Here is a 22,686-nt window from a genome sequence, read left to right on the forward strand (position 1 = left end):
TTTGCTTTCCTTCATTTTTATTCTGCGCAATTTCAACCTAAATTGCATATAGGAAAAAGTCATTTTTTTCCATCTGGTATAGCCACCTGAATGTGATACGTATGGTACAGTATACTTATCTCTTATTAGCAAGAATAAGGGGGGATATAATAGTGATAGAGGTCTATAAAATCATGAATGGTGTGGGGAAAGTGAATAAGGAAGTATTATTTACTTCCACAAGTTGAGTGTGTGTTGTGTGAAGAACTCATTGCCAGGGGATATTGTGAAGGCCGAAAGTATAAATGGGTTAAAAAAAGAATTAGATAAGTTCATGGAAGATAGGTCCATAAATTGCTATTAACCAAGAAGATCAGAGACACAAGCTTATGCTTTGGATGTCCCTAATCCTTGACTTCCAGAAGTTGGGAGTAGACGACAGGGAAGGGATCATTTGATACATTGCCCTGTTCTGTTCATTCCTTCTGAAGCATCTGGCAAGGTCACTTTCAGAAGACAGGATGATCGGCTAGATGGACCATTGGTCTGACCCAGTATGGCTATTCTTATGTTCTTAAGAATCAGAATGGTTGAGTTTACCACTGTAGTGAAATAATAAGCTTAAAAAGATATAGTTTCTTTCCCCTCTGGCTTTTGGAATATAGATGACCTTCAAAAGGGATAAAATTTGACTTTTTTATTTTTATTTAAAAAGTAAAGCCTGCAAGAGATGGGCCTTTTACAAGAAATTCCAGTCCTGTTTAGGTTGCATGACTCTATTATGACTGAAGAACTAGTGAAATGTTAACAACACAAGAATCAACAAAATTGAGAAGGGAAGGTATCTTTAGTCAAACTATTGAAAACTTTTTTTTGTAAATTTATTTTTGTTGACACCTATTGAACTTCAATGTCTTATTAACCTTTTTGATAAAGAAAGCTTTTAATAAAAGATTCAACATATTTGCCCCTTTTATTATGGAATTAGTGCTCACAAACATCCAAGAGGTCCTCCAACAAAACCAAAGAACAACAAACTTGATATTTCTAATGTAGAAAATAAGCAGAAAAAATATTTAAACACGTACAACTTTGAAGGCCTTTCTGCATCATCAAGAAGCAATAAGGGATACAAGCCCAAAAATCCTTTCCAGGTCACCTTTAAAGACATTAGCACAGAGGTTAGGCCTAAAACTTAGTTTTTTATATGAAAAATGTGTGATAGAAAACTTGAATTGAAATAAGAGTATGTATTTCAATTCAAGTTGTTTAAAAATAGCCAGAGCTTGGCGAACCAGCTGAGCGGCGGAGAACCAGCTGAGCAGCGGGGACAGCAGAGCAGCACACAGCAGGAGTTTGCCTGGGAGTTCGCCTGGAGGGAGCCCAGTGAGGCTTACATCTTGCAAACTGCTCTGAGGAAGCTCATAGTAGGAAGGTGATATGGAAGGGGGGGGTTCAGCTGTTGTGACCTGCACTGGATGTGCCATGTTTGTCTTTCTTCCACAGGACAGAAGCGACTTTGTCTGTACAAAGTGCAAGCTGGTCTCCATATTGGAAGAGAAGATTGAAGGTCTGGAGCAACAGATAACAACCCTGCGTTGCATACGGGAAACTGAGGATTTCCTGGACGAAACTCAGGATAGGCTTCTAGGGGCACAAAGCTCTACAGATATAGAGCAGGTTGCACAGAGGAGCCAAGAGACCAGTGAAGAAGCTTGGCAACATGTGACCTCCAGAAGAGGTAAGCGGAATGTCCGGGTTCCAGTAACACAGACACAGGTAACTAACCGCTTTCATGTTCTCTCCACAGGTATCGTTGCGGAGAGTGGACCAGATGATATGTCTGGGGCGAGAAAGCAGAAGGAGACTCCGCTGGTTGGAAGGCATGAGATGCGCTGTCCTGAGGTTGGGGGTTCCACGACCACCACCCCCAAGAGGAGAAGGCGGGTGGTGGTGGTCGGGGACTCTCTCCTCCGGGGGACTGAGTCATCTATCTGCCGCCCTGACCGGGAAAACCGAGAAGTCTGCTGCTTGCCAGGGGCTAAGATTCGTGATGTGACGGAGAGACTGCCGAGACTCATCAAGCCCTCGGATCGCTACCCCTTCCTGCTTCTCCACGTGGGCACCAATGATACTGCCAAGAATGACCTTGAGCGGATCACTGCGGACTATGTGGCTCTAGGAAGAAGAATAAAGGAGTTGGAGGCGCAACTGGTGTTCTCGTCCATCCTCCCCGTGGAAGGAAAAGGCCTAGGTAGGGAGCGTCGAATCGTGGAAGTCAACGAATGGCTACGCAGATGGTGTCGGAGAGAAGGCTTTGGTTTCTTTGACCATGGGATGGTGTTCCATGAAGGAGGAGTGCTGGGTAGAGACGGGCTCCATCTTACGAAGAGAGGGAAGAGCATCTTTGCCAGCAGGCTGGCTAACCTAGTGAGGAGGGCTTTAAACTAGGTTCACCGGGGGAAGGAGACCAAAGCCCTGAGGTAAGTGGGAAAGCGGGATACCGGGAGGAAGCACAGGCAGGAATGTCTGTGAGGGGAGGGCTCCTGCCTCATACTGGCAATGAGGGGCGATCAACAGGTTATCTCAAGTGCTTATATACAAATGCACAAAGCCTTGGAAACAAGCAGGGAGAACTGGAGGTCCTGGTGATGTCAAGGAACTATGACGTGATCGGAATAACAGAGACTTGGTGGGATAACTCATATGACTGGAGTACTGTCATGGATGGTTATAAACTGTTCAGGAAGGACAGGCAGGGCAGAAAAGGTGGGGGAGTAGCACTGTATGTAAGGGAGCAGTATGACTGCTCAGAGCTCCGGTACGAAACTGCAGAAAAACCTGAGTGTCTCTGGATTAAGTTTAGAAGTGTGTGCAACAAGAGTGATGTAGTGGTGGGAGTCTGCTATAGACCACCGGACCAGGGGGATGAGGTGGATGAGGCTTTCTTCCGGCAGCTCACGGAAGCTACTAGATCGCATGCCCTGATTCTCATGGGTGACTTTAATTTTCCTGATATCTGCTGGGAGAGCAATACAGCGGTGCATAGACAATCCAGGAAGTTTTTGGAAAGCGTAGGGGACAATTTCCTGGCGCAAGTGCTAGAGGAGCCAACTAGGGGGGGTGCTTTTCTTGACCTGCTGCTCACAAACCGGGTAGAATTAGTGGGGGAAGCAAAAGTGGATGGGAATCTGGGAGGCAGTGACCATGAGTTGGTTGAGTTCAGGATCCTGACGCAGGGAACAAAGGTAAGCAGCAGGATACGGACCCTGGACTTCAGGAAAGCAGACTTCGACTCCCTCAGGGAACGGATGGCCAGGATCCCCTGGGGGACTAACTTGAAGGGGAAAGGAGTCCAGGAGAGCTGGCTGTATTTCAAGGAATCCCTGTTGAGGTTACAGGGACAAACCATCCCGATGAGTCGAAAGAATAGTAAATATGGCAGGCGACCAACTTGGCTTAATGGTGAAATCCTAGCGGATCTTAAACATAAAAAAGAAGCTTACAAGAAGTGGAAGGTTGGACATATGACCAGGGAAGAGTATAAAAATATTGCTCGGGCATGTAGGAATGTTATCAGGAGGGCCAAATCGCACCTGGAGCTGCAGCTAGCCAGAGATGTCAAGAGTAACAAGAAGGGTTTCTTCAGGTATGTTGGCAACAAGAAGAAAGCCAAGGAATGTGTGGGCCCCTTACTGAATGAGGGAGGCAACCTAGTGACAGAGGATGTGGAAAAAGCTAATGTACTCAATGCTTTTTTTGCCTCTGTTTTCACTAACAAGCTCAGCTCCCAGACTGCTGCGCTGGGCATCACAAAATGCGGAAGAGATGGCCAGCCCTCTGTGGAGATAGAGGCGGTTAGGGACTATTTAGAAAAGCTGGACGTGCACAAGTCCATGGGGCCGGACGAGTTGCATCCGAGAGTGCTGAAGGAATTGGCGGCTGTGATTGCAGAGCCACTGGCCATTATCTTTGAAAACTCGTGGCGAACCGGGGAAGTCCCGGATGACTGGAAAAAGGCTAATGTAGTGCCAATCTTTAAAAAAGGGAAGAAGGAAGATCCTGGGAACTACAGGCCAGTCAGCCTCACCTCAGTCCCTGGAAAAATCATGGAGCAGGTCCTCAAAGAATCAATCCTGAAGCACTTGCATGAGAGGAAGGTGATCAGGAACAGCCAGCATGGATTCACCAAGGGAAGGTCATGCCTGACTAATCTAATCGCCTTTTATGATGAGATTACTGGTTCTGTGGATGAAGGGAAAGCAGTGGATGTATTGTTTCTTGACTTTAGCAAAGCTTTTGACACGGTCTCCCATAGTATTCTTGTCAGCAAGTTAAGGAAGTATGGGCTGGATGAATGCACTATAAGGTGGGTAGAAAGCTGGCTAAATTGTCGGGCTCAACGGGTAGTGATCAATGGCTCCATGTCTAGTTGGCAGCCGGTATCAAGTGGAGTGCCCCAAGGGTCGGTCCTGGGGCCGGTTTTATTCAATATCTTCATAAATGATCTGGAGGATGGTGTGGATTGCACTCTCAGCAAATTTGCGGATGATACTAAACTGGGAGGAGTGGTAGATACGCTGGAGGGGAGGGATAGGATACAGAAGGACCTAGACCAATTGGAAGATTGGGCCAAAAGGAATCTGATGAGGTTCAATAAGGATAAGTGCAGGGTGCTGCACTTAGGACGGAAGAACCCAATGCACAGCTACAGACTAGGGACCGAATGGCTAGGCAGCAGTTCTGCAGAAAAGGACCTAGGGGTGACAGTGGACGAGAAGCTGGATATGAGTCAGCAGTGTGCCCTTGTTGCCAAGAAGGCCAATGGCATTTTGGGATGTATAAGTAGGGGCATAGCGAGCAGATCGAGGGACGTGATCGTTCCCCTCTATTCGACATTGGTGAGGCCTCATCTGGAGTACTGTGTCCAGTTTTGGGCCCCACACTTCAAGAAGGATGTGGATAAATTGGAGAGAGTCCAGCGAAGGGCAACAAAAATGATTAGGGGACTGGAACACATGACTTATGAGGAGAGGCTGAGGGAGCTGGGATTGTTTAGCCTGCAGAAGAGAAGAATGAGGGGGGATTTGATAGCTGCTTTCAACTACCTGAAAGGGGGTTCCAAAGAGGATGGCTCTAGACTGTTCTCAATGGTAGCAGATGACAGAACGAGGAGTAATGGTCTCAAGTTGCAGTGGGGGAGGTTTAGATTGGATATTAGGAAAAACTTTTTCACTCAGAGGGTGGTGAAACACTGGAATGCGTTACCTAGGGAGGTGGTAGAATCTCCTTCCTTAGAGGTTTTTAAGGTCAGGCTTGACAAAGCCCTGGCTGGGATGATTTAACTGGGAATTGGTCCTGCTTTGAGCAGGGGGTTGGACTAGATGACCTTCTGGGGTCCCTTCCAACCCTGATATTCTATGATTCTAAGAGGGAATGCTTGAGGCATGAAACTTTCTCCTGCCAAGTGTGGTGGATTGTGCCTTCTGCTTAAACACATTTTTGCCAATATGTAGCCTCCACTCACACATTCACTGGATAACCACATTCATGTGCTCCCTGACACACACCACCCAAGGACATGCAGGTGAGAGGCCAATGTATTTTTAACAGCATGGTTTTGACATAGAACTTGCCACAGGAAATGCTGATCTTACTCGCTCTGAGAACAGCACACGATGCATGACAACTGCTAAGCAACAGATAGCAGAAGGGAGGAAATACTGTTAATGCTGTAACAAATGTGTGGCCATCTAGGACATAACATTTTTAACTGTGCTACACACCCACCCTTCAGAACTTCACAGTTCCTAAACCACCGGCTTCCATTGTAACGATTTGTTCACTTGCGTGAGTATAACATGTAGGCAGGAGCTACACCTAAGAAAGTTTTTCTTAGATTGAGGCAGGACAAACTTTATTGATGCTTTTTATTTTTTTAGAAGCAGAGCCTGAGGGGAATCACGTTTCTCCCAAGCTCTGACTCCTACTTATTGTGATAACAGAATGTGTAAAACCCTCTGCAGTAATCTGGTAGTGACTGAGGGTGTATCGATGCTACAAGCGCTGCAGTGGTACAGCTAAATTGACCTACATTTTCGGTGTAGACCAGGCCTGAGGCTGCACTAATGTCACATCAATCATTTGTGCTAAAGAATGATCTCCACTAGCGTTTAGCAGAATGCACAATGACACAGTTTGGCAAAGAGGTCAAATTACTACAAGAGGAAAAACAAGGAAATGTGACTTTGCTTTGCAGGGATGACAGGTAAGGATCCCTTATCTTCTACCCAATTTATTTGAGCATAAGCTTTCGTGAGCTACAGCTCACTTCGATGAATGCATCCGATGAAGTGAGCTGTAGCTCACGAAAGCTTATGCTCAAATAAATTTGTTAGTCTCTAAGGTGCGGCAAGTCCTCCTTTTCTTTTTGCGAATACAGACTAACATGGCTGCTACTCTGAAACTTATCTTCTACCGTATATTGTAAGGCTTTATGTAAAGCTTTCCAAACATAAGAAATTAATAGCAACTTTTCAGCTATATTCGAGGGCCAAAGCTTTAACGTCTGCACTTCACCAGCCCCCATGTGGAGTCCTAGGCCTCATCATGCAGAAATTAAAAACTTTTTTTTTTTTTCCGTATTTAAGCCTAGAGTTGAAATCTGTCTTGCAGAGCCAATACTCAGTCTGTTACAGATATGTTAAAAGGCTGGATTTACATAGGAACATAGCCATACCAAACTGGACTGTGCTCTATCTAGTCCAGTATCCTGTCTTTGACAGTAACCAGTACTAGCTGCTTAAGAGGAAGTTGCAAGAAATCCTGCATTAGGCAGTTATAGAATAACCTGCCTTTAGGGAAGTTATTTTCCTAAATTCATTAGTAAGAGGGTGACTTGTGCAACAAAGTAGAAGGTTTTCTCTCTCTTCCAAGCTCTTGGTGTTTTTTAAAGTCCTTGCTAATGCAACTCAGGATTTTTTTTTAACCTATGTAAAATATCCAAATGTTTTGTTAAGTAATTTGAAAGTGCATAGAAGTCACATCACACTTTTCCTTTGCCCGAGTAACTGAAAGATGGTAATTCTCTCCCTCAGAGAATCTACCACACTGATACACTGCTGTGAGGATAGCAGATCAATGAAGGAGCTGTATGTGCTGGGCCTGCTGCAGAGCTTCTATGGAGCACTCAGGAGATCAGGTAGAACAGGAGACTCAGCAGGCCCTGAAACGGGAAGGCTCACCACACAAGGAGACAAATCTGAGTCTCTCAGTGGACTGGCAGAAGCTACTTGGTTCTCCAGTTTCCGAAGTCAAACCTCCCTAGCTGAGATTAACTGGAGAAGCTTTAGATTTACCAACAGACCTGAATGAATTGCTGGTGATTAGCTTTTGGGCCCAACAGTGAGTGAGGAAGCTTTAGGAGTTGTCTGCTAGATGTCAGAGTAGCAGCTGTGTTAGTCTGTATTCGCAAAAAGAAAAGGAGGACTTGTGGCACCTTAGAGACTAACCAATTTATTTGAGCATAAGCTTTCGTGAGCTACAGCTGTGTTGCTCTGCTGATTTATGAAGCCTTCCCCTTCAGGCCTGAAACAGGGTGAGGACCTTTTCAATTTGCCTGACAGACCTTCCTTGCTACCTCTCAGGCTTAGGAGATGCCTCCTCAGAAGCTGCACAGCAGCCAGCACAATAGTTGCTTTGCTTTTTGGTAATTTTCTCTTTCCTCCATTTTTTAAAAGGAAATTTTCCCCTCCAGCCCCACCTGCCGTGACTGTTAGCAAGAACAAATGGCATAAAAGGAAGGAGGCCACAGGCACTTCTAATTTAGTGACAGCAGAAACAGAACTTGGTTCATTCTGTTTCAAGAGCTATATAGAGCCCTTTCACTTGAGCTACAGGTGAATCACTTAGCAACACAGACCGCATGACATACAGCTAAATAGTCTTAATTGTAATGTGTTCATGAACGATCTACAAACCAAGATTTAACCCACTTTGAATAATTAATAGATTTAAGAAAATGTCAGCTCCTTGCGGGCATTTCACAGAAAGAGGCTATATGCATGGAAAGAATTATTTACCCAGCTCTTCTGGGCAGTGTCCCTTGAAAATAAGCCAAAAGTGCTGGAGACACTAAGTCTTGGAGGACAGCTGGCAAAGCACAAATATGTTCCAGTGCCTGGATGCACAATCTCTTCTGGATTCTGGGACGGAACTTCGCACCCGCTCTGCATCCAGGCTCATCATTCATCCAACAGCTTTATTTGGGTATCAGATTGTATCACTTTTCCTCAAGTATCTTTTGCCTCTTTTGTAAATTGATCCTGTACACCTGTCTGACAAATCATCCAAAAACTGGTTCAAGCTCTGGTGTAGCTTGGGATGCACTGTGCATATAGGGCAGAACTTTGCCCTCTCTCTTTGGAGCCACAGTATGGAGGGGAAAGAAGAGTCACAGCTGTATGGTGGGACCAGAGACTTCCTGCTGGATGATAGCAGTAGAATGTGATTCTATGGTGAGAACCTGCCACTGGGGGTGGGAGGGTGGCATGCTGGGCAGTACAGCGGACAGGTCAAGGTCAGTTATATCTGTGCAACACCACTAGAGTAGCAGGTTTGCACTAGTGTAAAGGATGGAAGTATTTGGCCCTCTAAGCAGAGCCACAGAGCTATGAACTCTCCAAATGAGACCTGTGCGTAGAGCCATTCTTACGTTTTTATGAAATCTCCATCTTGCAGGGCCTACCAGGCATTTAATACTAAGATGGGTCAAATTATTATTGGTTCTAAGTTGCTCTTCCAAAGTCCATAACACACTTTACCTAGAACTCAGAAAGGTGTCCAATTCTTCCTTACTTCAAAGATAGTCAGAAATTGCTTTCAGTCCAATTCTTCAGGGGCTGTTCAAACAATGATGCCAAACCTGCAACCAAAGGGGCCATAACCCAGGCAGAGACTGGCTGAAAGTTTCCTGCTCATGTTATGCCAGATGGGGTGGAGCACAAGCTTTCATGCTGGCAATAACTTGAGCATCCTAGGGAATCAGGATGTCTCCCTCTTTTATTGACAGGTTTCAGAGTAACAGCCGTGTTAGTCTGTATTCGCAAAAAGAAAAGGAGGACTTGTGGCACCTTAGAGACTAACCAATTTATTAGAGCATAAGCTTTCGTGAGCTACAGCTCACTTCTTCAGATGCATATCGTGGAAACTGCAGCAGGCTTTATATATACACAGAGAATATGAAACAATACGTGGGGTGGGAATAGGTATTGTTTCATATTCTCTGTGTATATATAAAGCCTGCTGCAGTTTCCACGATATGCATCTGAAGAAGTGAGCTGTAGCTCACGAAAGCTTATGCTCTAATAAATTGGTTAGTCTCTAAGGTGCCACAAGTCCTCCTTTCCCTCTTTTATTGTAGCCCTGGCTCGTTGCAGATTCTCCTCTCCTCCTTTTTAAGGAGGACACTTCTATCCAATCATCCCCTAACTTCCCCCACCACATACATCAGTTCTTGACACATTCCCTATTGCCCCAACCCTCCGAGCTGGCAATGCAGAAGAACGTGGGATAGTGAAGAAAAACATTTCATACCAAATCCTGGGTCTTGTAGGTGGGAGTGGATGGGATAAAATGTGCTTGAACCAGCCCTGTGATAAATACGTGCCATGGGCACACAAACTTTGCCCAACAGGTGACTGGTTAGCAGTTTGCCAGGCATCCAAGAGTTGCATTTAATCTGTATAAAATGGAGCTGCTTGTAGCCACTCTAATCTTTAACACAAAGCTTGTGGCTTTCAGCCAGGATACTCGGATTGAGAGAGATCACTGCATGTTGGGCCATGAAGTCTCCATGGGCTGCATTTTATGAGACTGCACTTTGGCAACCCTTGGTTTAAGCAATGGCAGACACACCAGCTTTGGTGTGCACTGGCTTTCAGGGACTACATTAGATTTCTAGGAGCAGGAGTAGCAGCAGGAGCTACGAGTACAAAACTAATCCCCCCCCACACACACACACATCATTAGAATTGCTCACAGAGGTGCAATGTTTTATTTGCTGCCAGAATTAGCAGGCAAACGGCCATGGTCAGTATTACACTGGTACAGTAAGCATCTTAAATTAACATTTACTATCTTATGCTCGAATCATAACAAGACTGTCTTAAGTACTAGCCTTCACAGTGATTATGGCAAACCTTAAGAGTTAAAAACCTGAGTGATCCCAGTTTGCTTTCAATCCTTTTCATGGTGAAGCTTGATGTATCATGGGTCCCTTGCCTTCCATCCATTAGATTATTACTTTCCTTTCTTCCCTTTCTTTTTGGGGGAGTCAGGCCAATTAAAGCCACGGAACTCCAGGCAGGCAGCAGCATTGTGAGAAATGTAGTAGGCATTGAGCATGGCAGCTGGGCTAAGGATATCCACTTCGCTCACTGGCTTCTTTGTTTTCTTCCTGGAGCCTTTGGATTTGCTGCGTGTGGATTTGCCACCTTTACCTGCCTGTAAAAGCAGAACAGCAACAAAACACCCAGGGATTGCAAATAGATCTGGATCATGATTGTGTCAATGCCATCTACAAGAACTCAGAGCACCTCACTCCTACATTGCAATACTGCCTCTCTCACCCAGTACTGGGGTCCCACCTAAAGCTACACTGCTGCACCAAAATCATGATCTGCAGCACCCCCAGTGAAGTTAGTCCAGGGTCTCTTGACCACAGACTACTACCCTGGGTGTGGATTTTGTTAGATGGACTAATAGCTATGACATAGTAGGACAAACCTACCAAAGTGATATCTACTCTATGGACCAGGTTAGATTGTGAAAAGGTCAACAGAAAGGAAAGGCTGCATAGATATTTTTGATAAAACTGGTGGATTAAAGTGAGCAATCTAACCAGTCAATTAGTGCTCCAAACTGTGTTTATCTCTAGTTAAAAAACTATATCTGCACAGGCTGAAAGTTGTTAGTCCATACAGAACAGGTAGTTACTAAGCGCTTCTTGAAGAATGCACTAAAATGTCATTCTGAAGCACATAAAATGTCGTATCACCATCCTCTACTCTTCGCCTGTTTGTCTTGAGACTGTAAACCAGGATGGTACAGCACCCAACTGGGGCCTTTGGCTGCTTCCATAATATAAATATGTACTACTACTGCGTCTAAGAGCAAAACCATAACTACCCGCTTTAGCAAATACATCTATACCGAGCAAGTATCTATTTAATACTCACCAAGAGCCTGATCGAAACCCTACTGAAGTCAATGGAAAGACTCCAATCAAATTGAATGGATTTGGCTCAGGCCCTTTGCTCCCATCGTGCTGCCTCAGAGGACAGATTCTCTGCATATGGTCATTTTGAACATTTAAAGATCTAATCAAGAATCTGTAGAGAAAACATGCAGAGGAAATATGGAAACACTTCAAGATGAGCGGATGCCATGAGGAGAAGGAAGTGCGATTTTTTGGGCTACAGCACACGTGCAGAGAATGGAATGAGGAGCCATTTTCGAGAGGAAAGGTATTCAAGAATACCTACACTTCCTAAGTGATTAAAAGCTCTTGGACTTTGTCCTCATGCCAGACACCACATCCACTGCACATGGGGTAGCCTGGTGTTACTGCCTACCTAGCAGTGCGTTATACAGGTAATTTCACATGCTCTTCTGAATGACTGGATTGATGCATTCTTCACAAGAAATGCATCAGTTGATGCACAAGAGAAACAAATGACTTTGATACAGTCAGAAAAGTTATGAACATCATCATCACTTCAGGAGACAACGTTATCACTATGGAACAGGAATGCATGTACCACATTTTTACAACATAAACCATGAGAAGTACCTCCATGGCTCAGTACATGTCAGCAGAAGAGAGGCATAAATGGAAACTCAGTGACACAGTCCTGGAACATGACTCATCTAAATCAATCCACAGATAAACATGAAGGAACATGTATGGTAAAAATAAGAGGAAATGCAATGCAAATGAAACACAGAGCCAAACTGCAGCATCCACAGAAAGAGAAAACAAAATCCCCCCCCGAAGGAAAATGCAGAGCACAAGCTGTAGGGCAGTGGTTCTCAAACTTTTGTACTGGTGACCCCTTTCACACAGCAAGCCTCTCAGTGCGACCCCCCCCTTTATAAATTAAAAACATCTTTTACATATTTAACACCATTATAAATGCTGGAGGCAAAGCGGGGTTTGGGGTGGAGACTGACAGCTCGTGACCCCCCACGTAATAACTTCACGACCCTCTGAGGGGTCCCAACCTGCAGTTTGAGAACCCCTGCTGTAGGGAATGAAGGTTTAGGATACAACACTACCTGTCATGTGGAAAGCAAACTGCTTGCAATCAGACATCGATTAGCATAAGTGACAAACTTTCATACAAATAGTAATTGCATAGCTATAATTTGCTGAATACTCATTGTAATGGAATGTGTGTGGTTTATGACGTAAGTGCACCGCTTACGTAGATTGATTTTTAAGCAAGCCTCCTGAAATACACTCCCATACATTTGTGCCCTAAAAACAGATGCACTGGCAAATTTTTGAAGTGCAATTACTTTCCTGCTGGAAGTTTGGTCCATAGTATTAAAGTGTCCACAGCATTTTGTGATCTTTCAGAATGAAAAGGAGGACTTGTGGCACCTTAGAGACTAACCAATTTATTTGAGCATAAGCTTTCGTGCGCTACAGCAAGTTACTCTGAAACCTGTCAGAATGAAAGGCACTGTATTTAAGTGCAAGTTGTTATGGGGCCACACAGTTATTCGGGAGGTGGCAATTGTCTCACCACTATTTCTCTCCTTCATTGTGAGAAATGCCTCTGACCTCCTGCTACTTTGCTTGCCCACAATCATTATCAGCAGTGAAGCACTTTCATTATTTCTGATGAGCTCTAGGTCCCCATTTCCTGTCTCTCCATTAAACTGCAGAACAGGAAGCTGAAGTCTGCATGTTGCAACATGTCTAGTAACACTAGAGCAGTGCTACTCAAAGTGGTGGTCTGCGGACCGGTGCCAGTCCGCAAGCCATCAGCTGCCGGTCTGCGTGCACATTGGAAAAAAAAATTGCCGGTCCCCCACATTATACAGCTTGAGAAGCACTGTCCTAGAGGATTCCAACCTAGGGATCTCTTACAAACTTCCCAGGCATCCAAGGGCTTGTATGGCATTGAACAGATCATGGCCCTCCCTCATCTCACAGAGGCATAGCTCAGACAGTTCACAGATCCAAACAAGATCTAAGTACCTATTCTTGTGGCACCTTAGAGACTAACCAATTTATTTGAGCATAAGCTTTCGTGAGCTACAGCTCACTTCATCGGATGCATACTGTGGAAAGTACACAAGATCTTTTTATACACACAAAGCATGAAAAAATGGGTGTTTACCACTACAAAAGGTTTTCTCTCCCCTCACCCCACTCCCCTGCTGGTAATAGCTTATCTAAAGATAAGCCTTTTGTAGTGGTAAACACCCATTTTTTCATGCTTTGTGTGTATAAAAAGATCTTGTGTACTTTCCACAGTATGCATCCAATGAAGTGAGCTGTAGCTCACGAAAGCTTATGCTCAAATAAATTGGTTAGTCTCTAAGGTGCCACAAGTACTCCTTTTCTTTTTGCGAATACAGACTAACACAGCTGTTACTCTGAAACCAGTACCTATTCTATTCTGGTTCTTATTCCATGCCCAGCATCATGGTATTTCGGCACCTTCCGAAGATGCTGGACATTTCTACTCTTGTGGAAAGTGCAACGGAATCTTTATTGACCCCAAGTGGTCAGAATTTTAATTTTACGAAGCACGTGTAATACTCTACTGCCTACTTACAAATATGGCAAAGCAGAATCTGGTGCATCCAAACACACAACTTAAAACGTACGTTAGGTAGGTCAGTTTGTGTTCATCAGCCTTGAAAATGAGCCTTTCAGCTTCATAATACAGTAGAACCCCAATGTAATGAACGCTGGTCTTACAAATGGCTGGTTATATGAACCGTTTTTATCCCTTGATCAATAAGGTACACATGTATTTACTTGAATAAGGAGCACAGGTCAGGTGCACTCACAGCATGGGTGTACTGACCTTCCTTACACACTGCTCAAAGTGCCTTTTTAGTAATATAACAAAAGTGCTGTATGAAGAACATGTCGACATCCCTTCACATTCTGAAGTCTTCAGTGCACTGGAAATCCCTTAGCCGTGGTTTGATGAACAAGAGGAAAACGATGCAGTGTAACTTGGTGGCAAAGAAGAGATACAGTTCTTTTAAAGCGAAATCAGCTATTTATTTAACCAGTGACTATAGGGACACAACAGCACAATATGTTCATACAATACTGTATGAAGTAGTGAAATCCATCTGCAAGATTGTAACAGACATATTGTATACATTTATTACTATTCATTATGTACACTATCACTGAACAATTAGTAAGCAAGTTTATGCACCCTTCCTACTCTAATTTTGAACTCCTCAATTCCCAATTAGTTCACAGATTGTTCTGCATAAATAAATATAATTGTACATTTAAAAAAATTAACTTGTATTACCATGGTAAGTCCTTTTATTGACCTGAACTGATGGACTCAGCATGAAGCCCTGAAGATAGACCCTGCAATATACAAATCATGCAAAGGGTTACATGCTATGCAGATATCACAGTATTGCTCTCTATTCCCCCTCAACCCTATGGCCATTTACAAAAAGGAAATGGAACAGGTAATAAAATGAGCTCCACCAAAAAAACCTTCTGTCTTGTACAGATAACTACAGTGGGCTAGTTTCAGAGTAACAGCCGTGTTAGTCTGTATTCGCAAAAAGAAAAGGAGTACTTGTGGCACCTTAGAGACTAACCAATTTATTTGAGCATGAGCTTTCGTGAGCTACAGCTCACTTCATCGGATGCATGCCGTGGAAACTGCAGCAGACTTTATTTATACACAGAGAATATGAAAAAATACCTCCTCCCACCTCACTGTCCTGCTGGTAATAGCTTATCTAAAGTGATCATCAGGTGGGCCATTTCCAGCACAAATCCAGGTTTTCTCACCCTCCACCCCCCCACACAAATTCACTCTCCTGCTGGTGATAGCCCATCCAAAGTGACAACTCTTTACACAATGTGCATGATAGTAAAGTTGGGCCATTTCCTGCACAAATCCAGGTTCTCTCACCCCCCTCCCAAAAACCACACACACAAACTCACTATCCTGCTGGTAATAGCTCATCCAAAGTGACCATTCTCCCTACAATGTGCATAATTAAGGTGGGCCATTTCCAGCACAAATCCAGGTTTTCTCACCCCCCCCCCCACCCCCATACACACACAAACTCACTCTCCTGCTGGTAATAGCTCATCCAAACTGACCACTCTCCAAGTTTAAATCCAAGTTAAACCAGAACATCTGGGGGGGGGGGGTAGGAAAAAACAAGAGGAAATAGGCTACCTTGCATAATGACTTAGTCTCTATTTAAGCCTAAATTAATAGTATCCAATTTGCAAATGAATTCCAATTCAGCAGTTTCTCGCTGGAGTCTGGATTTGAAGTTTTTTTGTTTTAAGATAGTGACCTTCATGTCTGTGATTGCGTGACCAGAGAGATTGAAGTGTTCTCCGACTGGTTTATGAATGTTATAATTCTTGACATCTGATTTGTGTCCATTTATTCTTTTACGTAGAGACTGTCCAGTTTGACCAACGTACATGGCAGAGGGGCATTGCTGGCACATGATGGCATATATCACATTGGTGGATGTGCAGGTACACGAGCCTCTGATAGTGTGGCTGATGTTATTAGGCCCTGTGATGGTGTCCCCTGAATAGATATGTGGGCACAATTGGCAACGGGCTTTGTTGCAAGGATAAGTTCCTGGGTTAGTGGTTCTGTTGTGTGGTATGTGGTTGTTGGTGAGTATTTGCTTCAGGTTGCGGGGCTGTCTGTAGGCAAGGACTGGCCTGTCTCCCAAGATTTGTGAGAGTGTTGGGTCATCCTTTAGGATAGGTTGTAGATCCTTAATAATGCGTTGGAGGGGTTTTAGTTGGGGGCTGAAGGTGACGGCTAGTGGCGTTCTGTTATTTTCTTTGTTAGGCCTGTCCTGTAGTAGGTAACTTCTGGGAACTCATAACCTCAGCCGTGCAGAACACAATGCCATCCACAGCCTCAGAAACAACTCTGACATCATAATCAAAAAGGCTGACAAAGGAGGTGCTGTTGTCATCATGAATAGGTCGGAATATGAACAAGAGGCTGCTCGGCAGCTCTCCAACACGAGTTTCTACAAGCCATTACCCTCTGATCCCACTGAGAGTTACCAAAAGCAACTACAGCATTTGCTCAAGAAACTTCCTGAAAAAGCACAAGATCAAATCCGCACAGACACACCCCTGGAACCCCGACCTGGGATATTCTATCTACTACCCAAGATCCATAAACCTGGAAATCCTGGGCGCCCCATCATCTCAGGCATTGGCACCCTGACAGCAGGATTGTCTGGCTATGTAGACTCCCTCCTCAGGCCCTACGCTATCAGCACTCCCAGCTACCTTTGAGACACCACTGACTTCCTAAGGAAACTTCAATCCATCGGTGATCTTCCTGATAACACCATCCTGGCCACTATGGATGTAGAAGCCCTCTACACCAACATTCCACACAAAGATGGACTACAAGCCGTCAGGAACACTATCCCCGATAATGTCACGGCTAACCTGGTGGCTGAACTTTGTGACTTTGTGCTTACCTATAACTATTTCACATTTGGGGACAATGTATACCTTCAGATCAGCGGCACTGCTATGGGTACCCGCATGGCCCCACAGTATGCCAACATTTTTATGGCTGATTTAGAACAACGCTTCCTCAGCTCTCATCCCCTAAAGCCCCTACTCTACTTGCGCTATATTGATGACATCTTCATCATCTGGACCCATGGAAAAGAAGCCCTTGAGGAATTCCACCATGATTTCAACAATTTCCATCCCACCACGCTCTATCAATCTGTTTCTTTACTTCAGCAGGTGGGTATTGTAGTTGTAAGAAAGCTTGACAGAGATCTTGTAGGTGTTTGTCTCTGTCTGAGGGGTTGGAGCAAATGCGGTTGTATCGCAGAGCTTGGCTGTAGACGATGGATCGTGTGGTGTGGTCAGGGTGAAAGCTGGAGGCATGCAGGTAGGAATAGCGGTCAGTAGGTTTCCGGTATAGGGTGGTGTTTATGTGACCATTGTAAGCTAGAACTGTTTTAATTGTAAATGGCAAGAACAGATCGGTTGAATCATCTACACCAGTTGTTCATGACTCCATAGTCTACTAAAGATTTCCAGCTTTGCTCTGAGACAGGAGTTCTCCTGTGTTGTAAGAGACCATCTGAATATCAGAAGTGCAATGAGTTAAGAAAGAGGGTGAGGGAAGAGACCTAAATTGCAGCTCACTGTGTTACACAGATAGCAAACTGGGAAAGAACCTAGTGGTGGTAGATGTGCAATAGTTCTGTTAAATTACTACAGTTTATAATTAACAACCCTTCCCCTTAAAAATCAACCTCAGTTCCTGCAGTTTCAAAATTGCATTTTTGATTGGAGAGGGAAGGAAACATTCTCTCTCAGAAAAAAGAAAAGGAGGACTTGTGGCACCTTAGAGACTAACCAATTTATTTGAGCATAAGCTTTCGTGAGCTACAGCTCACTTCATCGATGAAGTGAGCTGTAGCTCACGAAAGCTTATGCTCAAATAAATTTATTAGTCTCTAAGGTGCCACAAGTCCTCCTTTTCTTTTTGCGAATACAGACTAACACGGCTGCTACTCTGAAACCATTCTCTCTCAGGTATTTCTTAAGCTCCTATCACCACAGTATCTCACTTCAACTCCACTGCTGCAAAGCAGGGGAAGAAGAAACAGGAGAATTCGATCGCCGAGGAAACTTTCTCACAGGTGATCAGCACTGCACCGTCCTGTCCAAGGAAGTTGAGCAGCACTGGAACAGGTGACCCCTAGAGGATTTTAAGCCCAGGTGGGGGTGGTCGAGCTGTACTGAATCTTGCCTCAGCTCAGCAGGGACGAGGACTAGATGCCCTCTTGAGGACTCTTCCAGCCCTACACTTCTGCGATTTATTTTCTCCTTGCAGAAAGGCGAGTTGAGGACAGCCTGCAGGGCTGTCTTGCCAGGCCTCGCACTCGTCCCCCAGCCGGGAGCGCCCCTCACAATCCCAGAGCCGCACAGGGGACGTTACAGCCACCTTACACCCAAGCCCCAAACCAGCCACGTAGCCTCGTAACCCCAGGAACACCGCACCGTTGAACAGCCCGATTACCAACCCGTGCGCTGGGAGCGATGGTGCACGCCTGCCCGGGCGCAGGGCTGCAACCCCCGTGGCCAGGGAACACGCTCCCCCCGCCCAACGGGAGCCGCCCCCCCCACCCCGGCGCGCGTGCGCAAACACACCGCCTCTCCTGCACGGGCTGCAGCCCGGAGCGCGTGGCAGCACGGCTGGCCGGACCCGGGGGCGGCTCGCGCTCCCCGCCGGGGCCAGGCGAGGCAGCCAGCGGGCGTGGCCTCCTCCCAGGAGTGGGCGGGGTCCCCCCTTTTGTTTACACCTCCCACGTCCCGTTACCAAGGCGCCGGCGAGGCTCGGCCAGACCCCGCCCCCGCCCCCGCCCGCCTGCGTCCTCTCCGCCGGGGGGGGCCGGAAACCCGGGGAGAGGCGCGCGCGCCCCTTCCACCTGTCGGGCCCAACGGTCACCCACCTCAGGGAAAGGGCGGGAAAGCTCTCCCGGGGCAGCGGGGTGTCGCCCCTCCCCGCTCTCAATATTGGAGAATCTGTCAGGAAACAGCGCTAGGGGCCGACCGGCCTCCCCCACCGCACACCCCCAAAGGGCCGACTCGCCACCCCTACCACACACACCTAAAGGGCAAGGGGACAACCAGCCTCCCCCCCCTCCCGCCCCATGCTCCCAAAGTGCAAGGGGCTGACGAGTCTGCCCCTAGCCCCCAAATTGCAAGCAGTGGACCATGACCAGCCTTCCCCTCTACTCCCAAAGCACAAGGGGTTAATCAGTCTCTCCTCCCCACAAACTAAGTGCAAGGAGCTGACCAGAATCCCCCTCCCCCCGCCCCAAGGAAGTCTCACAACCCCTATCGCCAGTTTTCATTAAAATAAGTGAGGAAAATTCCTTGTTTTTTGGTGATGAGGTTCAGGTCTTACCTCCCAGACTCCTGTTAAAGTACTATAGACCCAAGGCAGAGCTTGGAAACTTCTTACTTTCCCCAGCAGATGTTGGTCCAATAAAAGGTATTAATTCACCCACCTTGCCCAGCACAGCTAACATTGCATTACTACCTGTTTATTTTACTGGTAGGACAGTATAGTCCCCCAGTTTCCTGTCTCATGTCATTTGAAGGCAGGACAGCCACACCAATGGCATCGTTCAGTCCCTACACATTTCACCTAAAGGACTGGAGTTTGGTGATGTTCAGGGATGGGGACGGGGGAGAGCAATTCAGTTGTTTCCAACGTTCCCTGTAGTCGTTCACTGAAAGCATAATTCCCAGAAGCAGTCTTTTGGCTGCCTTGATTTCCTTCACTGGGAATTCTAGAATCGTAGGACTAGAAGGGACCTCGAGAAGTCATCTAGTCCAGTCCCCTGCACTCATGGCAGCAATAAGTTTTGTCTAGACCATCCCTGACAGGTGTTTGTCTAACCTGCCCTTAAAACATCTCCAATGATGGAGATTTCACAATCTCCCCATACAATTTATTCCAGTGCTTAACCACCCAGACAAGAAGTTTTTCCTAATTTCCAATCTAAACCGTCCTTACTGCAATTTAAGCCTGTTGGTTCTTGTCCTAGTGTCAGAGGTTGAGAACAATTCTTTTTCCTCCTCTTAGTAACAACCTTTTATGTACTTGAAAACGGTTATGGCCCCTCTCAATCTTCTCCAGACTAAACAAACTCAGTTTTTTCAATTTTCCCTCAGAGGTCATGTTTTCTAGACTGTTAATCATTTTGATTGTTCTCTGGATTTTCTCCAATTTGCCCACATCTTCCCTGAAACGTGGCACCCAGAGCTGAACACAATACTCCAATTGAGGCCTAAGCAGCATGGAGTAGAGCAGAAGAATTACTTCTTGTGTCTTGCTTGCAAAATTCCTGCTAATACATACCAGAATGATGTTTGATGTTTACTTTTCTTGCAACAGCGTTTCACTATTAACTCATATTTAGCTTATGATCAACTATGACTCCCAAATCCCTTTCCACAGTACTCCTTCCTAGGCAGTCATTTCCTAGTTTGTATGCGTGCAACTGATTATTCCTTCCTAAGTGGAGTACTTTGCATTTGCCCTTATTGAATTTCATCCTACTTACTTCAGACCATTTCTCCAGTTTGTCCAGATCATTTTGAATTTTAATCCTATCCTCCAAAGCAGCTGCAACCCCTCCCAGCTTGGTGTTGTCTACAAACATTATAAGTGTACTCAATGCCATTATCTAAATCATTGATGAAGATATTGAACAGAACCGGACCCAGAACTGATCCCTGGGGGACTCCACTCGTTATGTCCTTCCAGCATGACTATGAACCACTGATAATTACTCTCTGGGAACGATTTTCCAACCAGTTCTGCACCCACCTTATAGAAGCTCCATAGAGGTTGTATTTCCCTCATTTGTTTATGAGAAGGTCATGCAAGACAGTATCAAAAGCCTTACTAAAAAGTCAAGATATACCACATCTCTGCTTCCTCCCTATCCATTAAGTCTCTGGAGTACATCCACAGCTTGGATGGGTCATTCAGTCCATTTTTATGAGCTTCAGTTTGTAGAAAGGTTCCTCCAGAGCTAAGAAGTAAGATTGAAGACCCATCCAAGCTGTGGATGTACTCTAGAGAGACTTAACTTAAGCCAGCAGTTTATTCCACCACTGCTACAAGCCTGAACCAAGAACTTTGCCATTACTGTATGTAATTGATTCCTTTAACCAATTTTAACTCTCACCTTTCTTTCTTTTTATAAATAAAACTTTAGATTTTAATTAAGAAGAAGAATTGGCTGTAACGTGTATTTGGGTAAGATCTGAAACATTCATTAACGTGGGAGGCAATGTGTCCGATCCTTGGGGATTGGTAGAACCTTTTCTTTTATATGATGAAATAAAATTTATAAAAATGTCATCATATTTGATGTGGGTACCTGGATGGGTGCCTGAGGCTGGATCACTTTAAGGGAACTGTGTTGTTTGGACTTCTGAGTAACCAGTAAGGTAATAAAGAAGCTGTTTTATTCTCGCATGGTGAATCTAAGTATTGGAATATCCACCAGCTCTTGGGGATTGGGTTGCCCCATTCTTTGCAGTTCACCCTAATTGAGTGACCACAGCTGGCTCCCCACTAGGATGCCGATCGCAGTGATGGAGTCAGCGGGATGCACATTACCACAGGTTAATTGGGTTTTTGGATCAGAACCACACGCTTGTCAAAATTTATTTTTGATATTGGAGAGTTTAAGGGTTAAAAATCAGTTACAGTGAGTGACCCATGATCAAGATCCTGACAGAAAAAGGCTGGAAGAATTGTGCTTACAGAGAGGGTTGTATTTTAAGCAAAAGGCTCCAGCGCAGGAACTGAAAAATCTGTTAATTACCAGCAATAAGAAAGCAGACCCAGCAAAAATGGTTGTAGTGAGAAACCAGCAGCTAGAACTTGAACAAAAGCAAAACATAGCTGATATGGAAGGAGAAGCTGCTGAAAGAGAACGCCTGTGTTTTGAACATGAACAAAGAATGGCATATATTCGATTGCAGGAACTAGAAGCTAAGGCAAAAGTGGACAGACTTAAGCTCCAACTCAAGAGACTAAAGGAACAACAGGAACTGTATCATCCTGAAAAGCCAGTTCCTCTCAGCAGCAAAGATGGGGATAGAAACTATCCAGTTTGTAACAATGTTGGTATGTTGTTTGATTCTAAGCAGTTAAGTGTGTAACCAAATGTACCCCAACACTGCCACCTTTTATGTAAATGCTTTTACTATGAGCTCAGGTGAATGTAACCCATAACTTGTGCAGAAAATGTAAAAGTCAATGGTAAAAGCTGTTTAGGGCAAATTACAGCTTCTAATATCACTCTTGTTAAAGCAGATCTTGTCAAAGAGGAAGATTATTTACCAGACCAGAGTGTGAATATTATAATCCTCCATGAATTTACTGTAAATGTGCCTTTAGCCAGAATCCATCTAGAATGGAATGGTGTTAAACATGAAGTTATAGCTGGTGTAAGGAAGTTATTGCCTAAGGATCTTTTGATTGGGGATGATATTAAAACTTTGTTCAGTCAAGTTGATGACATAAACCAGTCACAGGAAAGAAATAATCCTGAACCTGTGTTTATTAGGGGAAAGGATTTACCTATGGAGGGTTTCTCCAAATGTTTGTCTGAGAAAGATGGCTGTTTGTCTGTGCAAAGAAGCAGTGCATATGTGGAAAAAATTTCTGAGCGTCTGTCTGGTATCTCAGAAGTGAATCTGGCATTAGATAAGGCTCAGGAAGATGTTTCTCTAGAGCAAATTAAAAATTGGTGATCAGGTTAAAGCCCTGACTGAGGAAGGAAGGGGAACATTCTTGGTGAGTGATTAATTGTTGGCTAGTAAAGCTTGGGAAAGTAAGCCTGTCCCAGGTAAAAGTGATGTGC

General features: G+C 44.9%; 2 protein-coding genes across 3 annotated transcripts in view; both read right to left on the bottom strand.

The window, feature by feature from the left end:
* The window catches only part of STRIP2 (striatin interacting protein 2), a 103,936-nt gene that overhangs the window by 3,835 nt on the left and 77,415 nt on the right, over positions 1 to 22,686 (bottom strand). Inside the window, exon 21 of one of the 2 annotated variants that reach the window (XM_078851196.1) lies at positions 14,553 to 14,614. In XM_078851196.1, the coding sequence (XP_078707322.1) occupies positions 14,589 to 14,614 (26 nt within the window). In that variant the 3' untranslated portion in view covers positions 14,553 to 14,588. Of the gene's footprint in view, positions 1 to 13,985; positions 14,615 to 22,686 lie in introns of those variants that run through there. The other variant, XM_073328936.2, reaches the window with a different exon arrangement.
* Positions 10,030 to 14,615, bottom strand: SMKR1 (small lysine rich protein 1). The gene is made up of 2 exons (XM_073328939.2): positions 14,553 to 14,615; positions 10,030 to 10,482 (listed from the first exon to the last, which is right to left on the bottom strand). Exons 1-2 carry the CDS (start codon positions 14,553 to 14,555, stop codon positions 10,279 to 10,281), a joined length of 207 nt encoding a protein of 68 aa, XP_073185040.1. The 5' UTR covers positions 14,556 to 14,615; the 3' UTR covers positions 10,030 to 10,278.

The sequence above is a fragment of the Lepidochelys kempii genome, chromosome 1 (genome assembly GCF_965140285.1).
Source record: "Lepidochelys kempii isolate rLepKem1 chromosome 1, rLepKem1.hap1, whole genome shotgun sequence".
In the NCBI taxonomy this organism is placed as follows: Eukaryota; Metazoa; Chordata; order Testudines; family Cheloniidae; genus Lepidochelys; species Lepidochelys kempii.